This window comes from Crocodylus porosus, unplaced genomic scaffold (genome assembly GCF_001723895.1).
Source record: "Crocodylus porosus isolate Cpor-Errol unplaced genomic scaffold, CroPor_comp1, whole genome shotgun sequence".
Taxonomy (NCBI): domain Eukaryota; kingdom Metazoa; phylum Chordata; order Crocodylia; family Crocodylidae; genus Crocodylus; species Crocodylus porosus.
In genome coordinates, this window is record NW_017728949.1 from 61817529 (window position 1) to 61841787 (window position 24259).

General features: G+C 47.0%; 1 protein-coding gene across 2 annotated transcripts in view; it reads right to left on the reverse strand.

Annotated features, from left to right (window-relative positions):
- HEG1 (heart development protein with EGF like domains 1) overlaps nt 1-24259 on the reverse strand; it is a 79369-nt gene that overhangs the window by 46265 nt on the left and 8845 nt on the right. For both annotated transcript variants that reach the window (XM_019554214.1, XM_019554215.1), the window contains exons 2-3: nt 2695-3039; nt 4-318 (exon numbers count right to left, since the gene is read on the reverse strand). In XM_019554214.1, the coding sequence (XP_019409759.1) occupies nt 4-318; nt 2695-3039 (660 nt within the window). The remainder of the gene's footprint in view (nt 1-3; nt 319-2694; nt 3040-24259) is intronic.

Below are 24259 nucleotides of genomic sequence, written 5' to 3' on the forward strand. Positions count from 1 at the left end.
CACCTGGAAGACGAGTATTTGAAGAGGGTTGCATAAGCAAAGGCCCTGTTGAGGATTCGGGGAAATCAGAGATATTTGACGCTCCAGCCTGTGATACCGAAGAGGAACGGTGGGTAAGATCTGAAGACACTGGGATTTCTGTCCGAAAACCAGAATCTGGTAGCATATCAACTGAAACACTGCGATTTGTCAACAACTGTAATGTCCTGTCTTCACCTGTACTGAATGCAACTGCAGTATACGTGCTTTCAGTATGAGAGCTAGAAGTCCTTTTTTCAGCGTGCCAGTTGCTCAGGGTCTGGTGGCGACTTCCAATGACTGAAATGTAAAGCAAGGAAATTAACAATCCATCGGGAAAAGTCAAAAGATCTTGACTGTTGTTACACCAATTGCCCCTCCAATGGCAGCCTTAAAGACCTGCCAGTTTTGACTCATACAAGTGGATACGATTCCCACGTTGCTTGACTGGCTGGAAAGCAATGTTTCTATATTGCTATATTTGTATTTTCATTACTGAAAAATAATGAGTTCTGGAAAGCTGTTCCCAGCTCCCATGGGGGTTGAAAATGAGCTCCTTAACCTTTTCTATGAAAAGCCATGAAAGGGATCCAGAGACACTCCAAAATAGCCAATCACTCCTTGTCTAGGACTCTCACCTGGGAAGTAGGATGCCCAGGTTAAAGACCCAGTTACAAAGTGGGCCAAGAGGGATCTGAATTTGAGTGTCCCACAATTGAGGGAAAAGCCCTGAAACCTTAAGACAATTCACTGTTCTGGAACGTGTCTCTCTCTCTTCCAAAATGTTTCACCATAAAACTCGTGACAAATCCTGACGCTGTATACCGGTGCAATGTTATTTATCTAAGGCAGCAGTGGGCCAGAATGACCCAGCCCAAGTCCAAGATGGGCTGCTGTCACCGCTGCTGGCAGCTGGCCATGGCACAGCATGGGTGAAGCTCCTTGCTATTCAACCACAAGACAGGCCCCTGCTGCCGCAAGCTGCCAAAGCCTCACAGCTCTATGGGCCAGATCTGGATCCTGGTCAATTTGCCAGCCCCTGATTCAGGGGAATGAAGCAAAGTGTTGAAGCCAAGTCTGCAATCAGCAGGCACATACAGCAGAGGAGGGAGTGTGCTGTTGATTTTGCAAACTGCTCGATTTTTCACCATAGGCAACATCTCACAAAAGGTAACAAGCCTGTGAACTTCGGTTAAGGTAGGCACGCAGTCAGGTGTTTTCAGGATAGGGGCTTTGGACAGAAACCATGACATGAAACTTGCATGAGCTTTAAGTCTCACTAGTCTAAAGTCTCCATTACATTGCCTGAGTGGTAGAAAGGGCCTAAGTAAAAATAAGGATCAGGCCTTGAAAGCCAAAGATATTATAGTTTCATAGTTTCTAGGGTCGGAAGGGACCCGAGCAGATCATCTAGTCCGACCCCCCGCTATGGCAGGAAATAATACTGGGGACAAACAACCCCAGCAAGATGTGTATCCAACCTCCTCTTAAAACCCCCCAGGGTAGGAGCCAGCACCACTTCTCTTGGAAGTTGGTTCCAGATCCTAGCCGCCCTGACGGTGAAGCAGCACTTCCTGATATCTAGCCTATTAATTACTGCAGCGTTTACACTGAAATGCCACAAGGTTGGATGGTAAGAATGAATTTAGTAATAGACAGTAAATGTAAATTAAACAATAAGATTCCTTCCCACTGGGTTACTGGTTAGTCAAGAAGATCAAGTATCTCTTTTAAGAGCCCACAGACAAAAGGATCCCAATCAGCCCACGGATTTCAGATCCTTGCCTCTAACTTGTGTATTCCCTTGCTGCCAATTACAGCTGAACCCAAGGGAAGTCCGCAGCTAGCCCACAAACCACTCCTCCCATACGTTACCTAATGTTTGCTGCACGTTACGGCGTCTTCCAGACATTAAAAAAAAAAACCCACGCTTTACCGAAAGAACAGTGCGTTACTTCGACCCAGCTCTGTAGCATCCCTATAGAGCAGGCGCTTCAGTGGGGCTTTTTGATGCTTTTATTTAACAGCTAATTTAATCAGTTATTAGATAAAAGTGCCAGAAAGCCCTGCTAAAACACCTGCTCTTTACAGACGTTGGGCAAGCTGGGTCCAGCTAACATGTTGCTTTTTCCGGGCACGTACTGGGCTTGGCATGGGAGCACGCTGAGTTTAAAGTAAAGCACCTTTTGGGGTTTTTTGAACATCTGCAAGCAGCCTATGCTTCCTATTTCTTGAGCAGACTTCTAGGAATCAGCCTGCCTCCTCCTCCTCTCTCCCCCTGTGCGCAGCATTAATTACAAGCAGTCAAGACAAGAAGTGGGACACAGAAGGGCTGGATGTCAGGCACACGTAGCTGTGGAATTGCTGCTGCCTTATTCTTGTCCTTGTCCCTGCAGACAAGGGTACGTCCTGAACATGCCACAGGGAGCGTGAAATAAAATGAAGTTCAACTTCCAGCAAAGCTCTCAGGAACATGTCCAGTGGACAAACTGGAGGCTTCAATGTACATGGCTGGTGTGGGCAGACGTGGCAGCTGCCCTACTATAAGCAGTAACACAGATATGCCCAGGTACCAACAACTGAGCACAAGCCCCCTAGAAAATGTTGCTTGCATTTGTTTCAGAGGCTTGGGTGGGATTTACTGAGCCTCCGGCACTTATGTAGGATAAAACTTACCTGCATGTTCACTTTTGGCAAATGAGTCTGTGGGTGTCTCGGAAGAACGTGTAACCACAGGCACAACTCCAAGCTCAGTGGCATCTGCATCACTTGAAGAAATATTACTACTTCTGTTCTGGTCTACTGAGAAGTGCTCCATCAAATGCACAGAGCTGATTTTTTCAGTGTCAGAAATGACGCTTTCTGTTGTTGCTGCGGGCACTGTGCTGTTTGTGACAGATAGCAAAGTCCTCTCACCACTCGAGCCAAATGTGGTCAGACTGTCCATGCTGTCCGCGGGAGAACTAGGTGTCCTTATTTCAGCATCGGAACTTCGAATTGTCCGATGGCCACTTCCAGTGACTGAAAGGGACAACACAGGGAAGTTAAAAAAGTTAACGCTGAATCTGCATGAAGCATAAAGATTCATCTCATCATAACAACATAAAAAACTGAGCTCTGGTCACAATGACACCGCAGGAAACCTGCAGCAATTTAAGCTGAAATCCACAGCGTGACTCTGGATTTACATGAGTGCAAATGAGTTCCGAATATAACCCCCAATGTCACACTGTGTACATGCATGCAACAACAGAAGCCAACCTAAATTTGTCCTTCACTTCATTTGGGAAACAGTTTGGTGGAACAGCTTTTGCAAAGGGCAAAATGAACATCCTAAGGGAGAAATTACTGAAAGTATTTCTAATCTGATATGTATAAGAAAACTGGTAACACATCAACGCAGTTTGGTCTTGGACCCCAACAATGATACCTATTTAACAGCGGGCAGCCTGTAGTAGCTTTTTGGTGGTTTTAAATGGCTGGAGTTTAGGATGTTTTATCTGCCTGGATAACAATAAACTGAAAATACAATCCCAAATCACAGGTTGGCATATTCTGCCAACCAAAAAGGAGATCCCAACATCCTGGGGACAAAACTTTGCCATTGTCTACTGCAGAATAAGGAACGGCACTTGCTCCCCAAATACCTGCTTAGGCCATGAGGCCAGAGATGTGTGTTATTACTTTAACACTGGTGATATTAATACCCTAGCTTCTCGAGTCCTCTGAAAGTCAGGACCTGTGTCCCTCCTTAAAGTGTGCCTATTTCTGAATACTTGGGCCTTAAATCTCTACTGGAACACAGAAGCAGAGGACCAGCATTTCTCTCCTGAGTGATCAAGTCCAGTCCCTTGCTACCTACCACTGGTAACCACATAATATAATCCCTTTCATAAACTGATCAAGCTCCAATTTAAAAGTTTTGGTTTTGGGGTAGGTTTTTTTTGCCTGCTGTATTGCCATTAGAAGGCTGTTCCAGAACCCCAGGCCTCTGATGGTTAGAAACCTTCTAATTTCCAACCTAAATATATCCAAGTTTGACAGCACAGCAACCTAACAAGTGGCTTTGGCAAGTTGTCAGTAGGGAAAAAACAAGTCTCCAAGAGATCTCAGACATCTGCAGTGGTGAAAGTCTCAATCCTAGTGCTGGAACAGGGCTGAAATGTCATGAGAGCTGCTGAGACTCCTCGTTCCCCAGGGAATCGACGGGAGCTATTTTGAAAAATGCCCAAGGCATCTGTCTACACGTTTAGCAGCCTTAATACTTTTAAAAGTGGCCATAAGTAGGGACGGAAGAGGCTAGTCAGCTTTTCTTGTTCAGCATAAACTGCTGACAGCAGCGTGACCGTGTATTATGGCTGTAGTTTTACCCTTATGTAGCCCAATACCATTCTGACCACAGCTTTGAACTGTAGCTGCCATGAAAAGTTTAGATTAGACTGAATGGAGGAATGGCTATGTTTATTCTCCAAGACTGGGCAAAACTAAAGGGATTCAGATCATGAACACGAACTAGCAAGGTTGATTCATCTGGGTTTGCAGCCCTGGAGGCTTGGCTGGTGTTCGGGGTTGAAAATGGCCCCAACATCCATATGAACCTAAAGCTAAGACCAAGTCTTGTCCACTTCATCTGAAATGAAGAATGATGCCCCAAGATGCCTCTATACGTGCCCCAGTACTTGATGCTACTTTCTGGAACAGCCACCTGCTGAAGCAAAACCCCATGAGGATCCGAGTGCTGTGTGCGAAGTGCGGCAGATTGATGGGTCTGGTTCACCACTTTGAGACAACAGAGAAGGAACTGGGGAGTAAATCTGGAGTTTCCCAAACATCAGGAAAAATCTGACAGGAGAAGGGCAGCCTGCAGTCCCACCCAGACTCACGATTGCACTGGGCACCATATAGCTATGGAGCATCGGTCCTCCCCCAACAACCAAAGACAGGGTGCCTGGGGACGAGCCCATGGAGAATGTGGCAGGTTTTGATGTGAAAGAAAAATAAAACTTTCCTGTACTCCCCTAGCGCTTCCCACGAGAGCAGAGGCCCTGAACAAATTCCACTAGGGCAATTAAGCCTATCTGCCTAATGTTGCGTTGTAGCCATGACGGTCTCGGAAATAGGCAAGAAACAACGGGTTTTTGGTTTTATCTTTTACTGGATGAACTGTAGAGCTGGGAGAGATGTTAGCTAAGCACTCAGGCACAAAGTGCCCTCTTTCAGATCATGGTAATTTCCCCTTGTAATAGCTTCGCTGAAATGATATGTAAAGATGCTCATCTCATGGAGGTGGCAGCATTTCTGCCGCGGGTGATTTTATCTCCCTTTCCATACAGGAGTTTCAGTGTTAAATTTGCCAACTTCAGACAGAGAGAGCTGTCTCAATAGCAAACACCTTGCAGCCGGCACTGTTTCCTGCGTGCGCGCACGGTGCCGAGCACACTCAAACACCAACAATAGTAGGGCAGAGGCTGCCGAGTGTCTCGACATCATCCAATGAAGGATTTCTGCATTCAGCTGTTGTTTCCATGCAAATGAGCACACCGGTTGTCCCAGTTCTCCCATCCAAGGCTGTCACAACAAGCCAGCCTTGCTCCCATTTAACAAGCTGCTTGTTATGGCCATTTGGGACATGGGGGCTTTCTGAAGCACAGCAGGAGGCTTGGCACATTCATTTGCAAGTCAATACCCAAATTGTAATTGCCGTCCATAGTCCTTTCTGAGCAGCCCTGAAGCTGAAAACTGTGGGTGCGCTGGTGGTCAGCACGCTGCATTCATCTCTGCATCCCTCTCTGTCCAACCGCTCTGAGATGGGCACGAGCGGGTCCCCCTGCATGTGGGTAAAGCACTGAGACGAGCTCTCGCCGTGCAGAAGCATCCCCTTCTACGGCACACGATAAATGCAAAGTAGCAGGCACTGGGAAAAAAAAAATCCTTTGAGGGTTGAATATAGATTGAATGAAATCTGCTTTCCCAGGTGACCGAGTAATTTGTCACTGAACTGGCAGCGGGGTGCTTTGCAAACCATATTACAATCCTGTCACGTGGAAAAGCGTGCAAAGAAATACAGCACATTTGAGAGCCTCTGCTCTCAAAACGAACCGCAGAGCTCTCTATTTGATTCTTTCTCAGTGACTCTGGATCCAAGGGCATCTGTTCAGACATTAAGGGAGGTGGCATTTTTTTTTCCATCCTTCAGATCACCCCAAGGTGAAAAAGTCAGGCATGCCTGGGCTGTCTCCCACTGGCACAACCTCACTGGTGTGTAGGGCCAAGCCACATCTCGTCTTCTCCATCCTCTTCAGATTGCTGCCTGTGCACACAGTGCGGTGCCACCACCTTCAGGAGCCAACCCCAGAGTTGGAACTTCACCCCCAACGCCCACAAGCCATCCTAGGATCCGGTTCACGCTCTCAGGGCCAATTTCAGCTCATTTTCTCCACGCTCATTTGGATCTGCAGCCTCGAGCAGAATAAAAAAATAATTAAACTTATACTTGTCATGTAAATGTGGCTCTGAAGAGGGTCAGCGAGCACACCTACTGAGCACGATGATGTTCACACAAGCCGTTCAGAGCAGAGCAGCGCTTGACATTTTGGCCAAAAAGTCTGCAAGGGCAGATACGTGACAACGCGGTCCCGGGCAACCGTTCCTGTGGGCACAGCTGCTTTGAAAGTCTGGGCTGTGGTGTGAAAGCGTGATACTCTTATGGCTAACGTGAGTTTTCAGAGGCAGAACGAAGGACTCAAACAGGACTGATGTCTGCACGACTGCTCAGCCTGTCGCCAGGTATAGAAGAGATCTGGGCCCATCACATAGGTGTGTCTCACTTTCAGAAACAGGTCTTCAACGATGACCCTCTGCTTGAGCAGAACAGCCTAGACGTCTTCCAAAATAAAATAAATACGGGGCCATCTGGCCTCTTTAGGTCTACGAAAGGATAATCCCAAAACAGGCCCAGAGCTCAGGTACAGCCGTGTCACTAGTGATTACATCACAAGCTAAGCTGTTGCCTTTGGTTTAAAAGTGCTCTTCACCGCCAACGGCCAATAAGAGAAATATTTCCATTGCAATGCAAAATTGTCACATCACCTGCCGCTTCGGTGTTTTCATTTCCAGTTCAAACTAGCAATGGAGCTAAGCAGACATTGCTATTAGAAGAGCTGCGTTTCCTCTGCAAGGGTAAAGCGCGTGCTACGTATTCACGTCCGGGATAAACAGATCATGTTCCAGCAGAGTTTTGCAGACCCTGCGGCTGCTGTTTCCAACCTTGCTCTGTGCTGAGCTGGTGCAATTCTTAAAGCACAGGCAGGCATATCTATTTATATATGTACACAACAGAGCTGGACTTTCTACCTCACCAGTCATTCCTTACCTGGCAGGGGTGCCACAATCCCTATCATTCCCGCCTTGCCTAAACTCCCGTCAGTAGCTGAGGCTCATATCAAATGTCAGATGTGCCGCTGTGGAAATGGCTGTTCATCTAAATGCTAATCACAACATTTTCAACGGGCATCACTCAAGCCCCCTGTCGTGAAACACCTGGCTGCTAACACCGGGAGATGGTGTTTGAGCCCCACCATGGGGCCGCGGAGAGGATGGGAAGAAGGAATAAGAATTGCCACCCTGTGCTGCATCCAGACCCCCCAGCTGCAGCTCTGAGCAGCGTGTTGGACTCGGGCACGGAGCAAACAATTGAAGCTGCGGCCTCTCCGCGCTGACCTGGGGGGCTGGCTGCCAGGTTTGAACGTGCTCTGCTCCACCGAGGCGTGCTGCGGATGATGTCCCTCTCCTCTGCAGAGTCAGGGAGCCGAGGAGGCACGCAGGGTAGGGACAGGTATTTGCTTCTACATCATCCTTATCTTCTGGTTGTGTCTAGATGCCATGGTTTAGAGCCCTTTGCAGTTCAGGCCTAAGACTGAACTCAGCTCTGACCGTTTTATAACTCCTTCTATTCAGAAACCCCCCACAGCAGGTAACGCAGTTGGGCCCAGCAGTCACTTCTAGTGCACAACATCACAGAACGGATTTAGGACAGGAAATGAAGGATGAGACCATCAATCTCCACCTCAAACCGTGGGGAAATACCCAACCTGGATATATAATACACAGAGTCTTTTGGGTCAAGAAGATATCTTTTATTAGACCAACTTGGAGGTGGGCTGATGTTCATCCACCCACCTCCATTTTGGTCTAATAAAAGCTATCATCTCAACCCAAAAGACTCTGTCTATCACATAGCCCCAGGCCAATATGGCTAACCCCAAAAGAAAACTCCCACAGGCTGGATATAAGTATCTATATTGGAATTTGATCCCCTATTTCTCCCAAGGGATCTTTCATTGGGTTCTTGGGTTTTCAGATCTCTACTAAAGTCAGGGACTTCAAAACAGTGTCCTCCAACGCCAGAGGGAAACCCAGCAAAGGAAACACTAGGATTTAACCCATGCATTGCAATGAAACCTTTCAGCTGAACTTCAGTAATTTTCTACAGAGAGTTTTATTCTTGATGGGTAACATAACTTCTAACACATATGGATTTCCAGTAGTACTAAATAGAGCCTTTTTTCCTATCTACAGGGAGAACTACAACGATTTATTTAAGCAATTATGTGGCTTAATATTTGCAGATTATTATTAGTTTGGCATTTTTAGTATGTTAGGAAATAAATAATGTACTGAATGATGAATAATATATTGCCTAAGAATTCCCCACAGGACCAAGGCCTTAATAAATCCATGACTTACTGTGCTAGTTATATAGCTTGATCTCAGAAGTTAAAGGTTTTCCCACTGATTCATTCTTTATATAAGTAAGTATGTGGCCTGCAAGTCAAAGTTTATGGAAGAGGCGTGCAGACTTGTCATGTTTTTTTTTTAATTTACATGTACTTAAACATTTAAATAAAATATTTAAACATTCAAATGATTTTTTTTATTTGTTTAGCAAATCAAAAAGTGGAAAGAAAGTGTTTTGCTCAACTCAAAATGTTTAATTACATTTTGAGCCTTTTGTTTAGATCTTTGAGTCAAACGGAAATAAAATTTGAAACAAAATATCTTTTCAAGTAAGGAAGAATCAGACATTTCAACATTTTTTTTATGAATCTTATTTTGGGGAGTGATTTTTTTAATCAAAACAACTGGAAACATTCAACACAAGTTGTCATATTGTTTTGATCAACCCAGATCTGTATTTTTCAGGGGGAAAAAAGGTTTTGGGTAAAAAAAATCCATGTGGCTGCAATAAGTGTAGCATTGACTATTTTATCATCAACTCCATTTCCTTCAACACCCAAAGTTTTTCTCTGGAGGCCTCCTGGCCAAGTACTGCGCAGGCCTCTCACTACATAGCGTTTTGTAAGGTCTGGGTATACAAACATTTCACCAGCATATAAAAGCAAGAGAGGACTTATCCTGTCAGCTGCTCTTGGAAAACCAAGCTAGTTTAGCCTTCGATGAAAGAAGTGAACAGATGTTGCACAATAAGACCTGCATCCTTCCACCCCATATTAACGTGTCTGAATGCCCACTGCCACAGGGTGATAAGTGCCCAAGCCAGTCCTGGTTCAGAAAAGTCAATGGCAGAACTCAACATGACTCCAAAAGGAGCAAGCCGTAAAAGTTTAGGAGAGGAAGTAAAGCATAATGACTTGCTGTAACATGCCAGGGAGGTAGAGGATCACCAGGCAGAATAGGACCACCGGAGCTGGAACTTGGCCAGAGTCTCAGGCTAGCCCGTCACAAAAAAATGCCACATGAGCTGATCTGCCAATGTATGGCTTATTTACTCATGTGAAAACTGATCCTCATTCTCCTACAGAAGGGATTTCCTAAATTAACCTCGAGAGATTTTCTCCTTCCAATTAGGTAGCACAAATTAAATCTGTGTTTATAAAAGAAACCATAAAAGTCACTTTGTCTTCCAGAACAGCCCTTCTTAATCTTAACTAAGGTCTACATTTCCGTCATGTACGCAATCATTTCCCCCCACATACCCAATTTCCTTCATAGCTCACTTAAGGAGAAATGAATAGTGGAAGGAGAAGATCATTGTCTGGTGCAGCTGTGGGGTGATGCTGTGTGTGAAGGAGGAGGTGGTATTTTGCAAGTGCTACAGCCTTTCTGGGACCAGCCCATGCTGAACTAAGCACTGCACAATCTTAAACACATCTCTCATGAGGAACCAGAGCTGTAACTATAAAGCTCACATCTGTTAAAACATGTAATCTTAGCATCAACATGGGACATAGGGAATAATCTAAACTTAGAAAGCAACTTGGCAGGCCACAGAAAAGCTTTAAGACCTAGGTTAGACTACCAAACATCTAATAAAGAAAAGAGCTGGGGCGCTTGTACATGTGACGCCATTAACACGTACACGTGATGAAAGTCTCACTTTGTGTGGCTGAACGGCACCACAGTGTACATGTGCAAGACTCTGGGGAGTTTTAAATGACTTTGCATCATTGCAAACTAAACTACGTCTGGATGTAGTTTAGTTTGCAACTCTGCAAACTGCAACAACTCGATGATGATACGACTCGCATACGACTTGTATGATGATGCAAATTGCAACAACTTCATGACCTTCCAAGGTCCCTTCCAGCCCTAATGTCTATGAACGATGCAGCGGTCAGCTCACCTCCCAGCCATGGGAGAGGCAGGCAGGCTCCACAGAAGAAAAAGATCAGGCCCCTCACTGCTTCTACCTTCAGCAGGCGCCTGCTGAAAGTAGAAGCGGTGAGAATCCCAATCCTTTCTTTTTCCCTGCTGGGCACAGCCTGCCTGCCCTCCTCTCCCGTGGCTGGGGGCCAATCCGCCCAGTCCTTCCCTGCACAGTGGCGATGCCCTCCCAAGCTATTTGGGCAGGTTGCTAGTGGGCCAAGGGCTGCACCAGCTTGGAGACAGCACCTGGCCCAATCAACTGGTCCCGGGAGCAGAGCCTGGTGGGCTTCCAGCAGCCAGGCTCGGGGAACAGTAGGATCGGGCTGAGTGCTGCCTCCAAACTAGGGCAGCACCTGGCTCGCAAGCAGCCCACCTGGGTGGCCCTGGAGGGCACTGCTGCCATGCAGGCAAGGACCAGGGCTCCCCACAGCTCAGGGGCTGCTTGGCCTGCCTGCCCCCGCTGGCCACAGGCAGGCTCCAGCTCCAGCAGAAAAATGCAAACCAATAAAAAAAGGATCAGGCCCCTCACTGTAACGTGATGGAAAAATTAAAATGGTTTAATCCTCAGGGTTTTATTCTATGCCCCACCATTTCAATTTAGGGGGCACAGAATAAAACCGTGGGGATTAAACCCCCATCACGTGTACAAGCGCCCTAAGACGTCTGCCCGCTGAAGCTGCCAGGCTTCACGAGGTGGCACATACTTCTGCTTGCATCTTTATCAGCTACCAGGAAAATGGCTCAGTGTTATGTTTTGAAGCACTGCTGCGGATGTAATGATTATGGGTGGAGGCTGTTTGGGAGCCAAGTGAGTTTGTGTGAACAAAAGCTACAGCCCTAAATCTGGCCTGTCCAGGGCTCTCTGGGATTTTCAGTTTCCTTCCTTGTTCTTGCCCTGAAAGAAGCAAAAGAAAGAAGAAAAAAAAAAAAAACCAAAGCAGAAAACCTTTTCATACTTTCAACTGGTCAATTCAGCATAAACATGCTATTCCTTCCCAAGGGTCTCCTGTGTGCACTAACTATGCAAAGAATGCAAAGGTTCTTCCAGTTAACTGCTTTTTAATTTCTAACAAGGTTTTTTTTAACCAGGTGGAAAACAAAACAAAACAAAAAAAACCCTTAAAAGCATAATCAATGGATAGGAAATACCCTGCTAATGCCAGCTGGAATCCCTTAGCTCTGCACAACTCTCCATGGCAGTAACAATGGGAGGCAGCATCCAGGACCACCATGTCCAGACATCAAATTTGGGACAACCTTCCTCTTATCATGTCCAATCTCAAGTAAGTGCTTGGGTAAATAGACCGGGCTTGTCCTGTGCCCCAAAGGGCAGTCTCTAGTGGGCTGATAAGAGAAGTGGGGCCTGCCCAGCAGCAACGCCCTGACTCCGGTCTCCGAGGTCAGCGCTCCGGGCGCCACAAAGGGAGAACACTCCCTCGTTTTAAGTCATGTTCCAACTATCTATTATGTCAGGCAGGCTGGGGTTTTAGTAACGAGGCTTGAAGGGGTTGCCTTCTACCTCCAGAGCCACTGAAAGATGGTGGAGTGAAGTATAAAGATGGCATCTTGAGTGAGAGGTGCGAACATGGTCTATACATACCTGTGGGCTGGACCAGACACTCTTCCCCAGGACAGGGACTCAGAGCACCACGACAGTGGGGAACCTGTCTCCAGCTGTTTTTTTCCCCTCTAAGTGGGAAACTAGTCTTTGGGTGGTGGAGGGGGAAAAAAAAAAAATGAAGTCTGACAATTCAGCCACTTTGCGACAACTGCAAACTCACTCGCTCTCGCCCAAGAACATTTGTCATGAACTTCCAAGCACCTTGTAGGAAAACCGGGATTTTGCTCATCTGGAGGTTTCTGATCTCTGGGACCCTGAAAGCAAATCAGAGGGCTCTGGGTGGCTCTCCGTAGCTTCTCTAGGAAAGCCCTGACTCCGCTCGCCATTTGGTGAGCGCTCATGCCAACCCTGGCCGACCAGTCTCCATTACACAGTACAAGCATTGCACATGGGAACAAAGAAAACCCGGCAGTTGAACCCAGGTGCGGCACTTACCCTGGAAGGTGACACTCGGTAAAGCAGAGACCATTTGGCCCTGTTGGGCTGTCTTGGTTTCCCTTTCTCCTGACTGCAGTGACTGGCCGGAGAAAGACTGGGAATTGCAGAAGCAGGAAGATGAAACCCTCAAAGGAACAGTGGCCCCTTTGAAGAGCTGACAGTACCCTCCCTGTCTGCCTCCGAACTTGACAACTCCAAACTCTGAACCTGATCCCAGCTCTTTATTTGAACGAGTCTTAGAAATGTGCCCCCAGCACCTCAGAGCATGTCATTTAATACACAGCAGACACTGGCCCAGGATTTCAGGCTGTGATAAAGCAGGCTTGCAAAGCTGTACTCACTTGGGATGACAAGCTGGCAACAGTTCATTCACTTTGCCAGCAGCCTCGTCTGCATATTTTGTACCTGAGTTTGTACTTCTACACTGTGTTAAACAATTGTGCAAGGCTGCAATAAAATTACAGCTCAATCATTTTAAACTCATTTTAGGTTTGGATGATTTAATTAGCCGTTGAAGGTAATGACCACAGCCTTCTTCTTACATCAGCCCTGCGGTGCTGGCTAAAGACGGTTGGCAGGTTTTTACATCAGGGTTCCTGGAGCAGGAAGGGACAACAGGGACATCAGTATTTTGTAGCTACTATACACATTCATTTACAGGTTGCTTTACTCAGGATGCTCTGAATGGCAATGTTCATCCTGGCTCCCTATATACGGTATTAAGCAACTATGTGTAAATAAAAACTTCAGCAGTGTTACAGTAATGCTCTATACTCCCGTAGCATGTTCCACTCTAGGAACAATCCACAATCAGAAATGACACTTTAGTCTCCAGGTGAGTATCATTATTAACATTTTAAAATAAAGAAAACTTAGGCATGGAGTTCAAAACTTCAAACAGTAGCCCCTAACTTTGGAACTAAGTACAGACAGTCAAAAAGCAAGAGTCTGGATCGATTCAATCTTTGCTGGTTAGCCAAGCTGCACAGATTGAACTGATAAGCAAATGTACAGACATTCACTTTTGATTCCAGAAATACAGCCACCTGCCTGCAGTGGCCCAGGCCAAAGTCCAGGGGGTGTTACAGCACACTTCCCTGTTGAGCTGGAGCAGACAGCTTAGGCCAAGGCTAGCCCACCCACCCTGTGTGTGTGTGTTGCGGGGGTGGGGGAGGGTGTTGACAGGGGAGGTGCAAAGCATCCTGGGAGCCTGGGGGCTGTGAATTAACTTGAATCTGGAGGGGATCTGGGACAGAAGCTCAAGAAAACAATTTAATCTACATCAGTTAAGTCTGTTACTTCATCCATCCAAGTTTATCTTAAACCAGTTTTGGCCATTTTGAAAGTGGTTTATGTGCACTGAACTTTTGTTGCGTTACAGATCTGAACGGGCTTCCAAGCACTTATACCGATTTATGTGTAATTTCTGTCCCTAGCACGGGTGACCACTTTCAGGTAACAAAAGGCCTAAAAATTCAAAGGGCAGAGTTCAGACAACTCCAAATGAAGACAATGCCTGCTCTTCAGAATATGAGTTGAGTTTACAAAACTGAGCACCCCAAAAAATCACCGATCTCTTAAAATTCACTACTTCGGGGAAAATGTATTAAACATAACCCAGTGTCTGATACCCATGACATAGCTTTATTTCTCACCAACATTTGCATTAAACAGCTCAATAACATTGCACTCTCTAGAGAGATGTTGTGTATCTCCAGAAAGGAGACAAGAAAATGTGTAGAGACAATATACCTTGCTTTATACCAGTGTAATCCTATCACTCACTCATGCTCCCCCCAGTACACTTCCTCCCCACACCTTTGCAGGCAGAGGGGAGTATAACATAGACCACTGGGAATTTGTGCAGCGTTGGCTCTACAGTTTATACCCCTGCCCTCTCTCACGCTCCACTGTCTGCCATGCAACTAGACTTAACAAGGTAGGAGGGAACAACTCATCTCTATCATGCTCTGTCCCCAGTTTATACCTGCAGGACACAGCAATGAGAGCCGATGCCACCAGGACCAGCGTTTGCACACTCGGCACCACTCGCTCCATCACCCATAACCTCATACAGATGTCACCGGCTGGCCCATGCTGTCTGCATGGAGGGCTGACATTTTGAGGAGTCAGGGACAGAAACCGCTCCCTGGTGTGGAAGGTGGCGGGGAATGAACCTTTTCCCACTTCCAGAAAGAACCAAGTGGAAACGCAAGTAAGTTCCCAGCCCTTACACAGACAAACCTGGCCAGTGGAGAGTTGGGCCCATGCCTTGTCTACAATGCAGGCTAGAAATGAATGCAGTCCCCATGCAAGCTTTAAGCCCTAGTTGACTCAGGTATGGCTAGGTGCATAGTCACAGCAAGACAGGGCTTCAAATGGGCGATAACCCACCTGGAAAGCAACACACACGACCAGTTGGCCCACTTTAAAGTTAGCTCAGGGAGGAACAGATGAGCTGCTGTGACAGCTCGAATGAAGCACGGAGGAGCCCGGGGTCAATACACGGGACTAGCACTACAACAGCCAGCCGAGCAGCCACAATCACATACCCCGCCGCTACAATGTTGAGAGTATGTTCCACCTTTCTCTTGCACCGACTAGTACACGCAGACCGGGAAGTGACTTGACTAATGATGCAAGCACAGTACAAGGCACGTAGGTTAAAGTATCTCCTTGGAAAACCATAAATGCAGGAAACAACAATAGCAAGGGAGTCTTTTATTGGTAAGGACTGCCACAGAGTGGGGCACCCAACTGGCCCAGCCCTCCAGTGGGACAGATGCAGACCAACCGTGGGAATTGCTCCCCTCAACTAGCTAACACACATCAACAACAGGGCTCCATCCACTGCAATTCAGCGGCAGGCTGCCCCTGAATAACAGGCCCATCTGCAGGCCGAGGGAAATGTCTCCACAGGCCATATCCAGCCTGGAAGACATGTCCCTGCCACCCCTGCCGTAGAGCAATTGAGCTGCATGTGAAAAAAGAACTGTCTTGGAGAGACTGCTTTCCCACCAGCTCACTGATTGTCCTTTTAAAGTACAAAAAGAGGGTCTCACGCCCCAGGAGAGGTGGGAAGGGACATGACAAAGAGAGGATCAAGCAGGGTGGTACATGCTGGTGCCTTGCATTCATTTTGATGGAATTTAAAAGCCTGACGGTACTGGGGAGATGGGGAAAGGGGGCAGGGCAGAGGAAACACTGGGAAAGGCAGGTCCAGTTTTCCTACTGGTCATCAAGTGGGAAGGCTTCCTGGAGGAGGCTGGACTTTTTTCAGCCCATCCCTGAATGGAAAGGGGTGAAGAGTCCTTCATATAAGCAGTTTTCTTACTAAATGGCTTAAGTAAATAAGTGTTAATGAAACGAAACAAAAACTCTTCCAAGTGGCATTACAGAAACACCCTCACTTCTCTTCTCAATTCATCAGGTTTTATTTCCTGCCGTACAGTCATGACCCTTCTCCAGTCAACCCAAGTTTTCCACAGGGCACCAGACCCGATTTTTCTTGGGCTGAATACAAGCAAAAATGTATTTAATGGTCACATCTTTCATGCTTTTCTCCTACATCAGGAAGAATTTTAAGAAAAAGAGAAGCCATTGCTCCATTTCCTCTTCTCCTGTGTTTTTAAAGTCTCCCTGCCACGTTCAGTAGCTGGAAGGTAGCACAACTCTTTCAGGCCCTAAACGCAGGCAGGGAAGGAGAAACGTCCTTTAGAGATCTAATGTGTTGTCATTTTAACTTTTGCTCCCAATTGAGAGCAGGGCCGCTGGAGTCTGTCGGACGGCTCGGAAAGGAAGTCAACTGGCAAGACTCCACCGAAGTGGAGTTGCTAGGTCACTGGAACAATAAAAAAGCAAGAAAAAACATCCTGGCTGAAAAAAAAAATATAGGGGAGGAGGTGAGGGAGAAAGAAAAACCAAGGCAGCTCCACAAGTGCTACAGTACAGCTCGACTGGGATGAAATAATGTTGGGGAGATCAGGACAATGCCATCGCTGACTTTTGTAAGTGTGCGAGCTAATTTATAGCACAGACCTTTCGGCAGCACTTTTGTCCCAGCGAGGAAATAATAGAAACACATCATTTGTCTGCGAGGTTTATAGTTATTAGAAAACCTATATTGGCCTGGGCAAAACGGTATTTCAGAGGAAGCCAGCCTGCTGTTAGTATGTAAAGATTAATTACCCTTTGAATGGTAGAGCATCGCACTCAATTGTATAGCTTTGCTGCTCCATTAGACATGTACCAGCAGCTGTCGACACTCATTTCTACTGCGCAGGATTAACAATACTACCTTTAAGCAGAAAAAGTTTTCAACACCCACCCCCAACAGAGCGAGCTCCAGCTCACAAGTCTGGCCCCTTAAAAAAGTAGGGAAGCTGTTCATCACAAGTGCTTCACAGAAAGGGGTTGCTGCTATCAATTTTAAAGCCAGAAGGAACCATTAGATCATCGAAGCTGACCTCATGTATAGCACAGACTATTAAGTTTCACTCATTCACGTCTGAACGTAGCCCAATAACTTGTATTTAGCTAAAGCCTAACTTTGAATCCCAAAAGGTGGATGTTTAGAGACTGGTCCATGCCCAAGCTTTTGTATGAGCATAACAGCCCTCTCCACGGTAGTTAGCTTTCACCACAACGAAGGTAGAAGTTATGCCCATATAAACAACTGTCAGAGGTATAAGAGCAACCACATGTAGAGGGAGAGGAGTAACTTGCCTGGTGCCATTTTTGGAGACAAGACATACATTAAAAACACCCCAGGCTAAAAGGAAGTTTGGATGGGATTTCTGTGCCTGCAAAAATCCCACCTGAATCCTTGAACAAACAGCACTTTACCTCTCTCTACAGCACCTCGAGCCAAAAGTCTCAAAGTATTTTACACACACGGCTGGTTTAGTGCTGCAGCACTTCTTTCCCCCTCTCCAGCCAGCAAGCAAATGTCATTAAAACCCCACTTTTACAGAAAAAAACAGACACAGAGGTGAAGAGAGCCAACACCCAACACTTTGGGAGGCAGTACCTGAAATAGGAGCAGAGCTTAGGCAACCTGTGTCCACGGGATGCAGAGAGTGCAGCTGCAATGGCCTCCTCCTGAACTTGGGATTGCTATTAAGAAATAAGATCCACTTTGTCCTGCTCGCCCCTCTCCGCTGCACCATTCCCCCCGAAACATGCCCAGGCCCACGTAAGGCAATCAGGACTCACAGTAGAGATGATCTCTTTTACTAGACCAACAAGATTTTTGCAAAAAAATTTCTTTAATTACAGATTTTTTTGCAAAAATCGTGTTAGTCTAATAAAAGATATCAGCTGTACTACAGTCCTGATTGCCTTTTCCTCTAGACCAATATGGCTACAACCTGCATACCAGGCCCATATCAATGGCTTGAGCACACAGCCCTGCACGCCTCTGAGCCACACTGACCATCTGCTGGGCGAAGAGAGGAGGAGCAGATGGGCCTCGTGTCTTGGTGGTGGTTGCATGTGCAGCAGTGAAGCGGCACAAACCAGGCGTGAAGTTTAGGTGAAGCTGAGAACGCAACTATTGCAACCACCAGCCAACCTGCCTCTTCCTAGCCCCGAGGCCTTCATCCTGCACTTCTCAATCGGCTGAAATGCCGTATGGTGGCACCAGGCACTCCCAACGAGGGCAGTGGGGTGCTCAGGGGTGTCGCGAAGTAGGAGACGACAAGTGAGGTGCGAGGAGGTATGGAGATAAACTAAGCACAGGCTTGGGCTTGTCCCTACCTGGACAATCCCCCCTCCCCACTGTGAGGCCCCTCTGCAAGGCTGCCGGCACTGTAATCTATACATTCATTTTCAAAATTTGCTGCTACCCAATTCACAACAGTTATGGAGGGGGCCTCAAGTCCAAAAAGGTTGAAAACTCCTGCTCACAGCCCATTTCCTCCTCCTCCATGCAAGCCAAGCCCTCCACAAGCTACTCCAGTGCAGGCTCTGTTCTCCAACAGCTCCTCGCTCCCCAACCCCATTCCTACTCACTGACTCGTCCTGGCTCTGCTCCTAATGTGACGTGACTTGGAAATGGGAAAAGGGGCAGCTTTTTCAAGCCCTCAGTTTGGGATCGGATTTGTTAATGCCTGCATCAAGCCCTCTCTTCCCCTTTTATTGCCTTGTCCGAAAGGAAGCTTTTAATCAGCAGCTCTCATATGCATGCAGCCCCGCAGCCAGCAGGATTCCCTTGATCGTGCTATTTGCCAGGAGGGTGCAATGCGTCTTCAGCCACGAAGACCGCACCTGACTGCCTAGCGTCTCTCTCCGCATTTCCTACCCGTGACTGTTTAGTCCCCCGTGCAAGCCTCAGCACTCTTGAGAATGGGACGGCAGCAAAGCCTCTTGCTTGACTCCCTTCCAGTGCGTTGCTGGAGAGGGTGTAGTGCTTTGGTTTGAACTGTACTTGATCTTTGACACCCAATCATTTTCTTCCCCCTAAAGAGCTATCTTGCCATCTGGCACAGAGGGAGCCAAAACGCAAGACCGCTTTGCTGGAACAAGCGAGGCTCTGAGCGAACTCAAAGCCTCACCATAGGGACGGGGGATAATAGTGTGCTGAATGTCTGCTGGGCTCTAACATCTGCTGCATTCATCCCCGCAAAAGCCACAAGTTGGTTTGGCTAGAGCACACGAATCAGTTCACTTCAAAAGAGATTACTGGGCTCAAACAGATGTGTGCTTTGCCAAGGTGCCTTCTCCAACACTGTTTGGTGTCATCGTCTTTCTACCGGGAATCCTCTGTACCCTGCAACCCTGATCTTCTCCTTCACAGGCCTCCCACTCACAGGCAACAAGCCAGCAAAGCACTTAATAACCTGCTTAATGTTACGCATGGGAGTCATCCCAGTGAAACTATGTATAAGTGCTTTGCTGGATCGAGGCCCCAGCCAGGATCTTCCAGTCCTGGACCTTACCCTGACTTCCTTATGGGCAGTGTCTGCTAAGCCCAAGATGCTTCCCTTGGGAGCAAAGCCAGCCCTATCACAAGCACCCCAAGTTGGAAGCCCGGCTTGTGAACTTCCAGCATTGCATTTCTCGTTCTCCCATTACCCTTCCCAAATCCTGATGGTCGTCATCTGTCCCTTGCTGTGTGAAGTCTCCTGTAGACCACAAGTTCCTCTGACCCGAGATCTGACGTTGCATTTGCAGACTCCAACACACAAGCACAGCTTGGTTACTTCTAAGTCAGGGATGTCCGAATGCTAAGGGGCTGGGGGCCATTTCCCTTCCTATCACCCGCTGGGTGGGTGCCCCCGACTTCCAGCCCCACAGGCTCTGCCACCCCACCTCGCCTCCTGGGGCAGGGGAAAGAAGCAGAAGCTGGAAGAGGGAGAGGGAGCCCGGAGACCCTGGCTGCAGGCAACGTGATGGGCAGAGCAGTGGCTAGGTGGGAGTGGGGGGGCCTCAAATCAAGCCCACGAAGCGGACAGCCCTATTCTAAGGGACAGGGCCCTTGTGTCCAGAAGCAGATGACTTTGATGGTGTGGATGCTCTCCATGGAGTCTGTGAAGCCATGCACATAGCAGCCAAGATGAGCATACTTTGTTCCAGGCATTCATATGCAAATCCAATTAAACATAAATAATACACGTATGCCCGAGGAGTATCGAAAGATGAATCACTTCTACGGCCAGAAGCAACACAGACCCCCAAATCTTCCCATTTCACCCTTGTGCCCATGATTTCTATTTGGGCTGTTGCATGTGCTGTAGGAAGTGACATGTTCTTCATTAAATGCCTTCAAGTGATGGAGAACCCTTTTCATCTCCAGGTTATTTCAGTGGTTTCAAACACGTGCCTTATTTCTCGTCTGAATGTGTCCGAAGCTATCAGTCTCTGGATCTCATTATATCTTTTTCTACTAGTTTAAACAGCCACCTGCTATCAGAAATGATAAGTATGCTTGGACTGTGATCCCATCACATCTTGGATAAGCTAGCTAGATTGAGTTTCTTAAGTCTCTTAATGATTCAGGCCTTGAATCGTTCTGTTAGCTCTTTTCTGAACTCTCTCCGATACACCGTTTTGGAAATCCCACCTTGGTTCTGCAAAACCTTACTATACCTAGGACAGCAGCCTGCAAGCCGCTGTGTCTACATAGCAGCCACTCTGCGTACATGCTGAGCCATGGCAAATCACAACCCAGCATCAATTTGGGTTCATCGCTTCCTGCCCTATGCGCAGAAAGCAAAATGCAAAATCAGGCTGGAAGAACTTCTGTTCAGCAGGAAGATGCTACACGCCGTTTTTTCCCCAAACACAAAATCTCCACAAATGGATGTGAACCACTGGTTTGACTTCAATAAAAAGCCCCAAACTGGAATCCTAGTGGAGCCAAAATGGAAGAGATGAATTGTGTTATGAAAGCAAAGAGCCTGCCCATGCTTTGCCCAGCTCATCCTCCTATTTTTGTGATTTGGTCATCCTAGTGCCTTATTTTGCCATCTGCATAAGGTCTTGCAAACCAAACAGATTGGGCAAGGTTACTCCTTGAACCGGAGGCCTCCAAAGGACACTTAGACACTACAGGACCATACTGAACTACCAGCCAGACTTGGTAATTACGTAGGTGGCACTTTTCTCTAGCACTGAACCAAGGAACTATGCTGCCTTATGGAAGAGACTTCTACTCAGGTCAACGGCCACTACCGCACATGTTACCAGGATATTTGTTTAAAGGGAAAGGGTTTCCAACCCGGCGTCCTGGCATACTTCCAAACTGAAGAGCTACTTTCTGCCTGTGAGTTTGAAACGGTTTTTGTACTGAGTCACCTGCTACCCTGCTCTCTTTAACTGCGGCCGTACGGACGGCTGCATTTTAGCTGGCACTGGGCTGACACGAGGTGCTCTAGGATACAAGTTCATTGGCCAGGCATTGGGGCTGGTGGAAAACGAAGGCTCTCAGAAGGAGACGACAGCAAGCAGTCAAGCAGTATGCTATCCATGCGGCCTATCGAATAAATGAGTCATGCTATGGAGCCACTGACCCTCCCAAAGCTGAGATATTTACCTTCCCAGCAAAAGAAAACAGGATTTGGGAAGGGAATGGAGACCTGGCAAAGTGGTAGAAAAGCAGCATAAAGGGAAATTAATCTGGGGACTTGAGAAGGACCCTGCTCCCTCTGTTCACCTGGAAAAGGATGCTGATCTAACCCAGATCAAGTAGCCATGCTACTGCCAAGAATAGCCAAGGGGATGGGGTGGGAAACCCATTTCCAAGAGGCTGAGCTGGTCCTCTCTTCCAATACCCCACAAGAGAAGAAATGCTACCTAATAATCACAGCTAGCAGAATGGGCTAACGCTAAGCAATCAGGTGTGAAAGCATACACTTGGCACACTTCCTTCAGAAGAACTGAAGGGTGGTTTATACTTGCCACTGCATTTTTATAAATCCTGGAGGGAGCCTGAAAACCAGGTGCCTCCTCCAGACTCTGCAAAAAATCTTTCCACGGATACAAATTCTTCAGTGACCTAAGTTAGAGGAGAAACACGTGCAGAAGTGTTTCTTCCCGAGCGTCATGCCCAACGCAGCAGTCGGAGCTCAGCTCAGCACCTGCAGCCTGTGGGATAAAACCTAGAGGGACGCAGCATGGCGGGATGGGACCATGGAGCCCACTAAGCATCAGACAAGAGAGAGGGTGAGAGGCCGGGGTGCGTTTCACACCCACCCCATACAGGTGTGACTCACCAACCCAAAAGCAATGCAGTGGCCAGTCCAGCCCAGCATCCGCTTAAAACCTGCTCGAGACACAGCCCCGCACAAGTGCTTGCAGGGCACGGGCAGGAACAAGCTCCCACGACTGCCCTGCATTTCTCTTGGAATCGAGCGACAAATGGGGCTAGGCTTTAATCCAGCACATGGCCTGACCTTATCCACTGTGGTTTCTGCAGTCCTATGAGCCATGGTCACATTATTAATCCTCCAGGCTGAATTCTCAGGATCTTTTCTGTCAAATATTGAATATTCTGGCAGATTGTGCATTTTGGAAAGTATCTAAATACAAATCAACAGGCAGGACATTGCATGCATTCCAGTTCTTTTGTTCCGGCCCAGAATTTCTCGAGGTCTTTTCTTTATTTTTGATCCCTTCCTGTGTCCATATTTTGATTTTGGTATGGGCCCCAGAAATGACCATCTTTGCGCTTTTTCTGAGCTCCGATCAGGTTACCGCTTTGAGAATGTATTTCAAAGAGCCTTTATTTGCGGTCTTGTCTGCAGTCTAACTCCACATCCTTATCCTGCATTTGATAAGCAAGCTGATAATATCCCAGAGAGAATTAAAATTTAGTGGTTAGCCCTGTAACTGAATCCAAAATAAAAACAATGATGAATGTTCAAATGCCTAAAGCTATTGAGGGATATTTTTTTACAAGGTCTTTTAAAGACTGTACCAAGGGTAAGATGCCTTTTAAAGATGTCTTTGTAAATCACAGCTACTGAAATCCTTCTCCTTGTCCTTCTAAACACAGATGCAATTATTCCCAGCTCCAAAACAGGGACAAAAGATAAAACACAAGGGTGGTATTATGCCTCATGATAATCAAGGTCACCGATTCTGATTTTTGGGGAAAGTAGATAATGTGCAGTTTCGCTGTTCTTGGGTATACCTTTTGTGAATGATTTGACATCACAGTTGGTCAAAACGGGTTCATTGTGCAATCCTGTTTCCCTCCTTTCACTATTATTTCTTACTGTTTGCAAATCCAGGTTGCTCTGCATGGCAAGCTTGTCAGATAATACAGGCTAAGCAGAGTCGACCCGAGTTCGTCCTTGGAAGGAAAAACTTTCTATAAGGGAAGTGAAGTACTGGAAAGGCTACCTGGGGATCTCCTTCAACGGAAAGCTTTAAAAAACTGATTAGGCAAACATATGCAGCATGGTCTAAGACTAGCCAACCTCTTGACCTTCCTTCCATCCCTATGGGTCTACAATTGCATGGAGCCCTCCAAAAAAATTGTCACGTCTTCCAGAAAGCAGTGCTTTGAGTGTTGCTGGTCAGTGATAATGAGCAGTGCGGGGGCAGAGTAGCGCAGCGCTGTGCTACTAGAGAACATACCTTTTGGATAACAGTCAAGTCCTTAACGCTCCCAAAGCCAGACCTTCAGTCTGACTCATCACAACTCAACCGCGGTTCAGTGCAAAGATGACATTTTTACACCGGTCAGCAGCGCTTACAAGAGTTTCCAGGAGAGGAAGGGTGTTAACGACAGCATCCTAACAAACTGTGATATGAGTAATTGGACTCCGTAGATCCAAATTCCTCATGTCATTTCAGCTGGATAAGTTCCTCTTAACATTCACTTCTAAAAACTCTTCTGGCATGCTGCAAATCCAGCATGACATCTACTCTCCATCCCAGAGATGGCTGCATAGGTCAAGTCAAGTATAAAGTTATTTTGGGGTCATGCAAAATTAAATATATTGCATGAGCCTGACTGAGATGTTTAGTCCATCTCAAACATGGGCATTGCTAGGTAGAGCCAGGCCTAGG